The sequence below is a fragment of the Leptonychotes weddellii genome, chromosome 1, assembly GCF_054177405.1.
Source record: "Leptonychotes weddellii isolate Sample4059 chromosome 1, ASM5417740v2, whole genome shotgun sequence".
Taxonomy (NCBI): domain Eukaryota; kingdom Metazoa; phylum Chordata; class Mammalia; order Carnivora; family Phocidae; genus Leptonychotes; species Leptonychotes weddellii.
This window is the reverse complement of record NC_138369.1, coordinates 24817909-24831011: the sequence shown is the minus strand read 5'-3', so window position 1 is coordinate 24831011 and position 13103 is coordinate 24817909. Positions and strand designations below refer to the sequence as shown.

The following is a 13103-nucleotide window of genomic DNA, read 5'->3' as shown; positions in this document are numbered from 1 at the left end:
CACTTTTCAAGCAGCATTTATGCCTAGAGGTATATGTACCTGCAGCTAAGAGCCAACCTCTGGTCTGCTGTGGTTTCAAGGCCTAGGTCTGAAGCGTCAAAAGTGACAGGTAACAACTCTTTCCTGCCCTGTCTTTGTCTATTGGCCCAATGCTAAGGAGTGTCTCTGATGGACCCCAAGTCTTGTTGACACGAGAATTGCTCTTCCACCATGCTGGTGTGAAGCAACCACTGTTACTGCAGAATTTTCAGGAAGAACTGTTGAAAGCATGAGGACTACGTACCATCAATGGATACCTGTCTCATTCTTTTCTTCTCCTTTTACACTTTATTTTCTCCATTTCGGTCTTAAGCAAGTGACTTCACCAGTTCTTCCAAACCAGTCTATACCCTTCTGGGGGATTCCTCATATGACTGTCCCATCCCATCCAGAAAAAAAAATCAACTAGGAGAGAGGTTGACAAACTATAGCCTGTGTACCCTATCCAACCGGCCACCTGTTTTAATATAGCCTAAGTAAGGATGGTTTCTGTTATTTTTATGTGATTGAGGAAAAAGAAATATAATATTTTCTGACACATGAAAATTATATACAATTCAAATTTCAGTGTTCATAAATACATTTTTATGGAAACCTAGCCAGATCATCTAGCATTATCGATGGCCGCCTTTGCACATACTGGCAAAGTTGAGTAGTGGCAAGAGAAACCCCACACCCTACAAAGCCTAAGATATTTACTGTCTGGCTTTTTACAGAAAAGGGGTGCCAAAGCCTGCAGCTGAACTCTTAGCCCTTCCACCTATAGAAGCAGTTCCCAAATGCATTCCAGAAATGCAAAATGGAGACTCATTAAGTCCACTAGAGTTAAGGATATCAACAATTGCTCCATTCCAAAGACTGCACCACTTATGTCCATTCTTAACGGAGTAATGGGGAAAGTTTTAGGACTTTCATTTCTTCACTGCCATTTGCAACTGGAGATGCTGATGGGATATAACTTCCAATTTCCTGACTAACAGCATTGTTATTCTAAATTGATGAACTGTAAATAGCAGGCCACTTTATGCCTCTTCCTAACTGATATCAGAGCCACAGAGAACAAAATGATAAATTTTCTTCCAGTTTCTTGGCAAGAAGCCATATATATATGTAATTTTGGCCTTCATCTCACAATTCCCTTCATTTATCAGAAATGGTGACAAAAAGCCTCTAATTAGATAATTCTAATCACAAGGAGTTGGGTGTGATGGAAGACTTCAGAATCACTATCTGTTCCTTGCAAAACAAAACAGATAGGCTATTCTCCCTGTAGGGGCAGGAGATTTATCAATAGACAAAAGGATGCAAAAAGCCAATAGATAAGGTGTAATTAAAGATCAAGCCTATAAATTTTATACTGACATAAATTTAACAAGATTTGCAGGTGGAAATTCAGGATTTAAAACCAGAGCATCATTATGAAAATAATGCTTCTCAACTCTATATGCAATGACATTGCATAAACACAGATTTATTATTAATACTAATACCACGTGCCTTCAAACCTTTTCAGACAAATAACTTGAATTATTTAGTGCCAAAGTAATTTCCAAAGTGATCTATCTTCCTCAACCATTGCTCCTCAATTAGCTACAATACATTTTCCATATATATTAGAGCATCAAAATCTCTTTTAGAAATAATAATCCACCTATCATATTTTTGGTAGTTGTTGGGAACATAATCCAGAAACATCTGTATATTCTTGTAGGTCTTCATTTTTCCCCCCCTTACAATGTAAGAAAATTATCTGCAATGTAATATTCAACATAGCTTTAACAATACTCTCGGTCTTCACTGGCTGGAAGGCTGAAAGTTTAAAAGCAAAAATGAAAAGAACTGCAGAATACCATAGAGGGCTGAAATACATTCAACTAACGAGATCTGATTTGAAAATAAAGTTGCATTTTTTTTAGATTAAAGTATAACAGATCATTTTGATATGTGACGCTTTGTAATAGTTAGCAGACATTTAGCAGCTCAAGACTAGCCTTCTATTTTCTGCTTTCTGATATTGCAGCTACTGAAAAGACAGAAAAGAAAAGGCTGGGTCTTTGGGGAAATGACAAGTTTGGTACAATCACTCATTAACAAGTAAAGTTCAGAAATAAATGCAAATTGAGGGGGGAAAGCAGGTTGAGAAAACAGGTGGGAGAGAGAAATTAAGGTACTTATAACCTTGAGGAAAAACAGGCTTGAGTGTTTCAACTTTTAGGGAACTACAAAAGGTCTGAACAAACAGGTTCGGCGTGAAAGCGATTCAAAGAGTACTTTCCAGTGAGCTCAACGGGATGGTCACTGACCGGTGTGAGTCTGGCCGGACCCCATCCACTCACCTGAGTAGGCCCAGTACGGGTCGCCTGAAGCCTTGCGCCTGCGGATCTGCGCTGAGCTGCCATGTCTGTTCTCGTGCAGGGCCCCAACGTAGCCTTCCGTCAAGGCTGGAAGAGAGGGAGAACACGATGAGTAAAAGTCTTCACTCCACTGGACAGGGAAAGGGTGTCCAACACACCACCGGTGACTTCCCAGAAGCACAGACCTCAGGGATAACGGAAGAGACCCTCCTGATTGTACAGAAAAACAGCTATGGGATAACCTAGCGAGATGACCAGGATTAATATTAATACTAACAGTAGATTACAACGAGCCTTTGGGCCACCAAGCATGGGGCACTAAGCCCTTTATATATATATATATAGTATCTTACATAATCTGCAGAACACAACCAGGCAACAGATCCAGTGGTCCCAATAACGAGACCATTCTATAGATAAGTAAACCGGACCTTAGAGAAGTTAAGTACCTTTAACTTGCCCAAGGTCATACAACTAGTAATAGAAGACTTGGAACCTGAGGTCTTTGTTCCGACTACATGTATAAGCCTATGTCCTAGCTGCAAAAGGCCTCTGAGCCTTATTCGATCCTCATAGAGCAAGGGGTCATTCCATCTCTTTTACAGATGGAGGAATTAAGGCTCAGAGACACTAAGTGACTGGTCCCAGGTCACATAGGTAAGCATGCAGCACATCAGGCAACCGAACATAAGCATGCCTACATCAAAGCCAGGGCCTCTGCCATCCAAACGCATCATGGTCTAAGGCCTGGGAGACATCCCATGGTGAGTACCAGTCCTCCATATCCTTTGGAGCCCAAACAGTCACCTGTTACAACTGAAGATATGAAACCCACAAGGCCAACGATGCTCAGAAAAGAAACTCTAATGATGTATTTTTTGAAACCTCATAATGAATCCAATCTTCTCCGCCATTATAGAGAGCTTCCATCTGCCTGCTACAGTGTTCAAAGTCCTCCCCTCCCAGCCAATTCATGAATGTAAATTTCTTTTCTTGTGAGCCCACACCCGAATGCACTGACTTGTAAGAAGACAAATACCACAGGTGCCCAGAATCCAAAATGAAATGGAATTACACTTCAAACAATACATCCCAGCTGTCTATGTTAATATTTAAATGCACCCAAACAAAATCAAGTGTGCTTTTAAAAAGCAGGGGAAAATGGTTAGGGGAACTGTAGATTCAATTTAAGATTAAGATGGCACCAGGAAAACAGTACATTCTCTATTCTGAATTAGTCCAGGTAATGATAATGATGTCACCATGATGGCAAATTAGGAAACGTGTAAAGTACAGACAGTCCCCAACTTATGATGGACTGACCTAGCAATTTTTCAACTTTATAGTGACGCAAACATGATACGCATTCTGGGCGCCTGAGTGGTTCAGTCGGTTAAGCGTCTGCCTTTGGCTCAGGTCATGATCCCAGGGTCTTGGGATCGAGTCCAGCATCAGGCTTCTTGCTCAGCAGGCAGTCTGCTTCTCCCTCTGCCCTTGCTTCCCCAAACCCATCCCGCCCCGCTCATGCATGCTTGCTACCCACTCTCTCTGTCAAATAAGTAAATAAAATCTTAAAAAAAAAAAAAAAAAGTGATACACATTCAGCAGGAATGGAACCTTGAATTTGGATTTGGATCTTTTCCCCGGGCTGGCAATATGTAGAGTAAGATCCTCTCTCGTGATGCTGGGCAGCAGAGGCCCCAGCTCCCAGTCAGCCCCACGATCACAAGGCTCAACAACCAACACACTTACAACCATCTGCACTCATACAGCCATTCTGTTTTTCACTTTCCGTACAAACTCAATGAATGAGATATTCAACACCGTATTATAAACTAGGCTTTGTTAGATGACTTTCCCAACCGTAGGCTAATGTAAGCATTTTGAGCATGTTAAGTTAGGCTGAGCTATGACGTTCGGTAGGTTGGGTGTATTAAATATATTTTCACCGTAAGATATTTTCAACTTACAATGAGTTTATCAGGACATAACCCCATCATAAGTGGAGGAAGATCTGTGTTTTATGCTTGCATGTCAACTCCAAAGACTGGCTTTAAAAGAAAAAATGCTTGAACTAAGAACAAAGATACTCCATAGATACATGGGCCTTTTACAGGGAAACAGGAATCTTGTAAAATTCAAACATGTATCTAAAAAGTAAACCTGGTATCGTTTATGTTTGCTCATTGGTCATTTTTAAAGTATAACGAAGGTTTAGGTACCCACCATCCAGCCCATCCTAGGATTTTGCAGATGAGCCATGCAGAGCTCTAAGAAGTTGACCATTCTAAGCTTCTAGGGATCAAAAATAAAATTTTCCATCTCCTACACTCCTAATCTATTTTTTTCCCTCCACTAAAGCATGCTACATAAATAATTGTTCGGCTTATTTATTGTCTGTGCATGCAGGAAACTTTTTTATGTATCTGTTTAATATGCTTCTCAGAGCTAGTTCACTCTAAATAATTATTCCCAAATAATCCTTCCTCTATCAAGGTAATGAGTAAAGCACTGTCTTGAACAAGGCAATGGGACTTCCATTAGGGTGCATGGCTGAGCCTCAGTTTCCTTGCCTGTTAAATGTTGCTACAAGTAGCAACAACTTCACAGCATTATTACAAAAACAACACAAGACACTGTGAACAGAGCAACTAGCTCAGCAGTGGGCATGGAGTGTTTTAAAAATACCTAATAATATAGTAGAAATTTGTTGCAAAGACTCCGATTTTGTAATCATCATACCCCGCACTCACCTACCCACAAGTCATGCAGTGCATAGCCATGTCCTGTCAGCCCATCCCTGCCAGTTCCAGGGGCGGGGCCTTGTTTGGCTTAAGCTAGCCAATCATTGTAAACCACGCCCTTGGTGTCTATGACCTGTTTGGCAATGGGGACATCAGCCAGTCAGAGAGATTCTTCTTTCTTCCTGCCAGTGTTAGGACAGGAACCTCAGGAGCCTGGTTGGGCGGCCAAGTAGATCAGCAGAGGAGTTCAAAAATGTAACCACACCCAGGGAAGCAAAATCTATAGATCAATTCTCTTGACAAAATTTAAGCCCATGACAGAGGTAATATGAAACTGATCCTGTGGGATGCTTTATATTTACATGAACCACTTGCTTTTCGTCCCTTGTATGCAAAAGATCCCCAAATGACACTAAAGGTGACCTTGGTGACCTTCAAATGAGTCGATTCTACACCTGATCAGCAATTTCTCCATAAAAGGTCATTGTTAGACTAGAGCTCTAACTCTCAACCTGGATGTTTTAAAAAGAAAACAAAACAAATGCAAGACAAACAAAAACAAAAAAATCTATGCCCTGGACCCTACCATTGGGAGATTCAGATTCGACTGACCTGGGGTGGGACCACAATATAGGATACAAGTACTTTAAAGAAAAAAAAAAAAAAAAACGTTGTTTGGGTGATCCTATTTTAAAGCCAGAGATAAAAAAACACAAACTTCCTTGCTGAGCTGAACCCGAGGTCCCCTTCAACTTTGACATTCTCAATTCACCCTCACAGCCTGGAACCTGACAGGCTAAGTTAATGCTGGGAAAAGGCTAGCCAGGCAGAGATGAACTGCCTGCTACATAAATCACACCAATATGGCGTCAACCTCGGAATTTAGCTAAATCTGAACTGAAACAGAAAGGTCACAAACAAAAGTAAAGGAGGAATGGAGTTATCCTCAAGGATATTCATTTATACCTTTTACAAAAGATGTTATCTAGAATCACAATCTCCACAACCAGCCCCCCTTTCTTTCCTGAAAAGGCGGTGCTTTTCATTTTCCAGAAACTCTGAGAACACTGGGGTAGGGAACAAAAGAGGACAGAGGCTGCCAGCACCATCTCCCATTGGAGTGGCTTTCACGTGGGCAGCTGTGTTACCCATCCTGCTGGAAAAGCAAAGCAACAGAGTCCAGAGCTACATCAGGGAAGTGTGAAAACCTCCACAGCCTTAGATTACATCTGCATCAGTCTTTAACTAGACTTGATAGAGGCCATGGGTTTTGGGGTCCCACACTGACCAGCTTCCCAAGCCCACTAAACACTCAGTGGAAAAAACAAACCTACAAAGATATATCCAATTCAAGAAACAAGAGAGGTAAACATCCGAACTCCTCTGACGCTGCAACGTAACGGGATCCAAACCCCGAAGAGCAGTTACGTCCCCAGCCATCCATCCGCACCATACTGTGGTGTAGGGGCACAAAGGAGCAGTAGAACTGTCTAAAGGAAGTTCATCTGGGACAAAAGGAAGAGGTGTGGTTTGGGTGGACACAGACCAATGGACAAAAGGTAACACAGAGAGCAGGGCTATCCCAAGGAAGATGAGTTATCCATGCCTTCAGCACACCCCCCAAAGTACTAAGGTACATGTGGGTTGCACACAGCAAGTGAAGAATGGACAAAAAACCCTGCTTCTGAAGGACATGCTGCATGGCCTATGAGGGGCTCTAAGCTACCTGAAGATAAGGAGCTTCTCAACCTACCAGCCATGATGGAGTCTGGAATATGGTAGGTATTCAATACCCAGTGAATGAATGAATGAGTGAATGAATACTTATACACATGAACAACATAAAGGCTGATGGTGTCTGTGCTGGGGGTAAGAGTGTGTGCATGTATACGTGTGTGTTTATATAAGCCACAAGCAAAACCACGACCTTCTCCCCACTGTCTCACTTTCTACTCACTGCCCACCCATCACGACAGCAAATATCTAAAACATGAAGCTGGAAGGAATGATCCCCAAGTACCTCATAAGCAATTGCTTAGGGAGGCAACTTAGAAATGAACAGAGAAGCAAAGGACTTTATCGCCCTGGCACCAGATTTATTTGAGACACATAAACTATTCATTAAAGATGACTACATTTAGTTTCCCCTTTTACTCCATCTAGATCAGTAATGTGTGATTTCTTTTTCCCTAAGAACATAATCATGTATGAATGGTACTTGCATAATTTAAAACAAAACAAAAATTTTAGTCCCCTCCTCAAATGTATTTTAATCATAAAATAAGGTATTTTTTTAAAAAACAACTTTTAGAAATTATTTGAACCGCAGTCAAAAAACTGTATATTGAGTATATTAAGTAACATAATATTTTATTGGCAAGGAGCAGAGATTTGCAAAATGAAACAATCTGTGGTTCCCAAGTAAAGATACAGACTCAGCACACCAAATTCAATCAATTTTAATACTCTTTGTACTCTTCTAAACTCTAACAGCCAACCAACAGCAGCATGGCAATGATATGGTAAGGCTATGAATCATGCTATTGATTTTCAATATCTTCTGTGCAGAAAATTAAATTATGCAAATGCATGACTTTACGGATCCTTACCTTAATGTGGAATTGCATACTTGCTTATGTCAGCAACTTAATTACACAATTAAAAATGGAGCATGCTTAGGAAAATATGTATTTTCATTCTTTGGAACAGACAGTAAGTATAAATCTGCCTATGGTTATCATGTGACTAACAAGAGGGAGGAGTCAGTGTCTTGCAAACATACACTCTATCAAGTCCTACAGCACCAAACCTACTATGGTTAATGGAGCTGACGTCATCTGTCAGCAGAAAGCTCAGCACGGCTTTGAGTGTTGTGATAATGCTTCAAGGAATTGGGATCACAGTGACGGAACAAGTGTAGAAGACACAGAGGACGTCCAATAGTGCACAATGCTATAGGCCCCACCTCAAAAGAGCCTCCAGTGTGACTTTAACCAACACACCAACACACAGACACACACACAGCTAACACGCCTGGGCATGAGGAATATCAAACCAGGGCAGCCTTCAAGAGTCTGAATGGTATAATAAAATGAGTGTAGAAAGTTAACACCCAACTACTCCCATCATCCAGGAGAATTTGAGCCTCTCAATTTTGACAGGATGAAAGTGAAGATTTCAAAACCAATAGCATTAACTAGTCAATGATGCTTACGCCTCGCTCAGCAGGGGGAAGCTTAAGTCAGGTTGGTTGCTATGCAGGGAGCGAAATGAGTGACAGGTATTTTCATCAGGGAGATTTTATAAACTCCACCACCTCTCAGAACTTCTCTGGAGCCTACCTCATTTCCAGCTTGAAGCAAAAAAAGATAAAAATGTTTCCAGACCCAAAGGTCCAATCTTTTGCTATAAAAATATCCTAAGAGTTACCTACCACTGAAGATATCAACGAAACTGTTTCTTATGTGCATGATTTAATTTCCCAGAGCCACCGGACATAGTTTATAAAAACAAATGTTGTATTCTGGGAATACAAAAGCAGATGTGTATCCCATCTGCCTTAACTGTATCTTCAGGAGGATTCCGTGTAATCTTGACTCTCAGTGTTTCACAGAAATTTTGACTTGGGGGAAATAAAGAAAGGGTTTCAAGCTGTCTGAACTCTACTGTTTATCTGCAGGCTGAACATTTTTCTTACAAAGAGACCAGCCTCTCTAAACACTACATTAGATAACATTCTCAACATAGCATCTTAGTTACGGAATAATGGAAAATATTTTTCTTCCAAAATTGCAAATGAATTGAAACTACAGGGCTTGTTTTTTTGACAAAGGTGGTACATTCATTCACACATGCATTTGTGTATCTGAAAATGAGTGGAAGTCTGGGATGCCCACCAAAAAAGAAAGACACACAGTCACTATGCATTTCAACACACCCACAGCATTCCTTCACATTACCGTTTTCACCTTACCACATGGAACCAACAACATCTACTTGATCCCAGCTATGTCATGATCTCCTACAGGGGAAAGCAGTTGTATGGCAGAGGTGAAACCAGAGTAAGTTTATGATGAGACCAGGCTAGAGTTCCATCTATAACATGGTCTCACACATCTTGTAGGCGAAGCAAAATAGGAGAGTGACACTTGAAGGTATTTCCACTCAACTGTATGTCCAGTTCTAGGTCATTCCAAAGGACTTAGAAGCCTGGAAGAATTGGTCAGCTTCCATCCAAAATTGAAAACATCAGAACAAAGAAAGACATTCTGGTTCCCTAGTGCCAGGATGAAAATTACTTAAGATGATGGACAAATGGCTCTCATACAAAGAGTCCTAGCTCTTTGCCAGAGTTACCACCAAAAATAAACCCACTAAAAATAAGTACAGGCACTCACATTTTCACATCCAGAATGCATATTTCCAGAATGGCAGACAAGCAGTTAAGCGGGCTGTTTATATCTATTATAACTGCTCATACAACAAACAAATTAAAGATCCCTCAAGGATGGCAAAATCTCTAACAAGCATAATTCTCTCTTAATTTTAAAGAGCACTTAAGAACATTAAATCCCACACAATAGTCTAAAATGAATAAATCTTTATCTTTTTTGTACCTACAATGGGCAAAAGTATCAAATCATCGTTAAGGTAATTAAATATTCTGATCAGCCTCTCATCTCCTTTGTGCCTGTATTCCAATTAATCGTAGTAAAATGTACTTAGTGAGTGTCCCAAAAAGTAGAATCAAGAAGTACATTCCTTTGTAACTATTACATTATAAATGGTCCTTCCAGTTGTTTGTGATACTGAGCTAACCTCAAACCCAATAGAGTATATTACAGGAGATTACCTATTTTATCATATTCAAATGTACTTATTGTCCCAGCTACAAAAATATATATATTTTTTTGCATCACCCGTCATAAAGAGACCTAATATAGAGCCATAACTTTTTTTTTTTTTTAAGTAAAACAGATTGCAATTCAAGGCAAAGAGGAATCACATAGCAATGTAGTATCCTAGGGGGAAAAAGAACACAAAAAAGGTTGTAAAAATGACTGTTCAAGTCAGGTAGAGAAGCAAAAGACTGAACTTCTCTTTGTGATTTTACTCTAAAATAACACTGATTACAAAAGACAGATCTACTTTTTTTTATCAGACAAGACTAAAAGAGTCAAAAAATTAAAGACATCCCTCTGCTATTAACTATATCCTAGCTTAAAAACTTCAGAAATAAAAATAGATGCTTCCCAACAAGTCCAAGAAGAGGTACACTTAGAAAACTGATTTATACAGGGGCTCATTAGACATTTGTCATAAAAAATCTGAAAAATACCACGGTTCACTATTCCTCAGAGCCACCCTTCCAAAACAGAATTGGGCTCCTGGCTTCAAATATTCTGTAACATCAGAATAAAATAAATCAATCAATTCTTCCAATCCACGTTAACACTGTTTGGTTCTCCAAGAATCAAGTCTCTCGATTCTGTAAGATTATCAAGAAAACGAGGGTTAGTCATAGATAGGGCTGTGGTGATGTCAAGTACCACAAATCGGTACTTCGATTTTGCAACTGCACCATCACTTTGAATCCTTTATGATCAACGAAACTGGCAAATACAGATCAGAGATTTCACCCTGGTGGCCACCATGTTGAATACAGCCATCAATCGATCCCTCCAGATATTCTGTTTCATCTATGGTATAGTATGATATGGTATGGTATGGGGTGTGTATGTATGTGTGTGCATGTGTGTGCATGTGTGTGTGTTTGTGTTTTTGCCAGAATGGGAAAATCTAGAGCGAACCCCAATATCTGTATTTTTTAATGAAATCTGGGCTTTAACTGCAACAGTATGCTCTGTGAATAGCAAGTAGCTCTTTCAAGAAGAATCATAACTCCACCCAGTCCTACTTTATCATTTGTATTTCCTATCTAGTCCTTTAAGGCTATCTGAGTTTACCACCCATGGCCTCACCCAATAAGAAGTTATTCACTACCTCACTCGCTTATTGCCTATGAGGCAGACACTACTAAAAGTACCATCAGTATAATGGCTTGTGTAATTCCTCCAATAATAATATTGTGGCTTAGGTACAATTATTCAGAAAAGGTATATAACTTGCCCAAGAACACAAAGCCCTGAACCAGATATTACTCTCAAACCTACAAAATTAACACTGTACTACAACTATTTTTCACAAAATTGAAGTTTAGGACTCATAAAAATACCAGTGAGCTAACAGCTACTACACCTGCTCCAAAGTAAAAAAAAAAAAAAATTTCTTCTACAGGGCCTCAGAAAACTAAAAACATAGTAGTATTTTTTAAAGGCAAGTTTATTTTTTTTAAGATTTTATTTATTTATTTGTCAGGGAGAGAGAGAGAGCACAAGTAGGGGGAGGAGTGGCAGAGGGAGAAGCAGACTCCCCACTGAGCAAAGAGACCTGAGCCGAAGGCAGACGCTTAACTGACTGAGCCACCCAGGCATCCCTAAGAACATAGTAATTTTTATTATTTTTTTTTAATGTAAGCTCTACGCCCACTGTGAGGCCTGAACTCACAACCCCGAGATCAAGAGTTGCATGCTCTCCTGACTGAGCCAGCCAGGCACCTCTAAAAGCATAATAATTTCAAAAGAAAGAAGTTGTCTAGGCTATTCTTCCCACCACTACTGGCAAGTGTCTAAGATAAAATCATGTTCCTATAATACTAACAGAAAAATATAGTGATTTTTCTAACAAGATGTGGAGAATATCCAATTACAATTATATAAACATTGGTCATTGTCTATAAAAAAGAAAGTCACTTCTAGTCAAGCAGAAATAAATACTAAGTTACAACTTGAGTTAGGGAAACAAAGTGATACAGATTACTGAATTCTCTTCATTCATATTTTCTTTTGTTTAAAATCTGTCATTGTGACTGCCTAATAAATGTTTATCCTTGAGAAATAAAGGATGAGCTTCATAACTTGGGCCTTTGATATAGTTGAGTCATTTATACACACACAGTCCCTATGAAATATCGAATGAAAAATGTTGAAGGAAATGGGTATTTTTTTACAGAACAAAAAGAAATGGACAAAGAAAGCTGTCTTAAATATTACTGGGCGCCTATTTCCAAACCATGGCACATCTACCAATCCTAGCAAAATGTGCACCATGACAAAAGTACTCAGCAAAACACACTAATGCTGGGCTTGAGGATCAAATACAGAGGGTATTCCAACCATGATACTCCTTTGCTCAAGACAACAATCATGGTGGAGACAGATCTGACTGGCTTAGTAAACCCAGAAACCTGTGACTTCTAGGGCCATATTAAAGATACAACTTGAATCCTGGCCAGCCTGGATACTCAGTGGCTGGTAGCTATCTATTGCCCAGAGCTTTGTGCTTTTGGTCAGCAAAGTACCTACTCCATCTTCACACTTAACAATCTTTTTTAGGTTGTTGTTCACCCCTCTGGCTAAAAAGAGAATTTCTCAGGAGTTTGGTAAGATGCAGGCAAGTATTCACGTTCTCTCCATGGTAGGGTGCTACTGCATCAAGACATTCAACAGTGTATACCCTACATTGCTCCTGCCCTCTTGGAGCTTCCAGTCCACGGGGGGCTGGGGGGGGGATCAATAAGTATATAAATTATAATTGATATGCACGGCAAAACAAATATGAAAATTAAATGAAACACACATGGTACAATCATAGAGAATACAAGTAGAAAAGGAATGTACTTAGAGTAGTCAAGGAAGGAGATACCATTTTAGCTGAAGGCATTGTCAAGACAGGAGGATAGAGTCCAAAGTCGAGGAACAGCAAGTATGAGGATGTTGAGACAGAAAAGAAGATGGGATAAGAGGCCAACCTGGCCGAAGCTTGGTGAACTGGTTGGGGGAGAAAAAGGAGGCTGAGGATAAAGAAGGGCAAGATCCGCAAGACCATAATGGACTTTGAAATGAGC

At 39.9% G+C, this 13103-nt stretch overlaps 1 protein-coding gene across 4 annotated transcripts in view; it reads right to left on the bottom strand.

Annotated features, from left to right (window-relative positions):
• PTPRG (protein tyrosine phosphatase receptor type G) overlaps window positions 1-13103 on the bottom strand; it is a 700100-nt gene that overhangs the window by 517753 nt on the left and 169244 nt on the right. For all 4 annotated transcript variants that reach the window (XM_081820217.1, XM_081820222.1, XM_081820227.1 and 1 more), the window contains exon 2: window positions 2376-2480. In XM_081820217.1, coding sequence (XP_081676343.1) covers window positions 2376-2480 — 105 coding nt within the window. The remainder of the gene's footprint in view (window positions 1-2375; window positions 2481-13103) is intronic.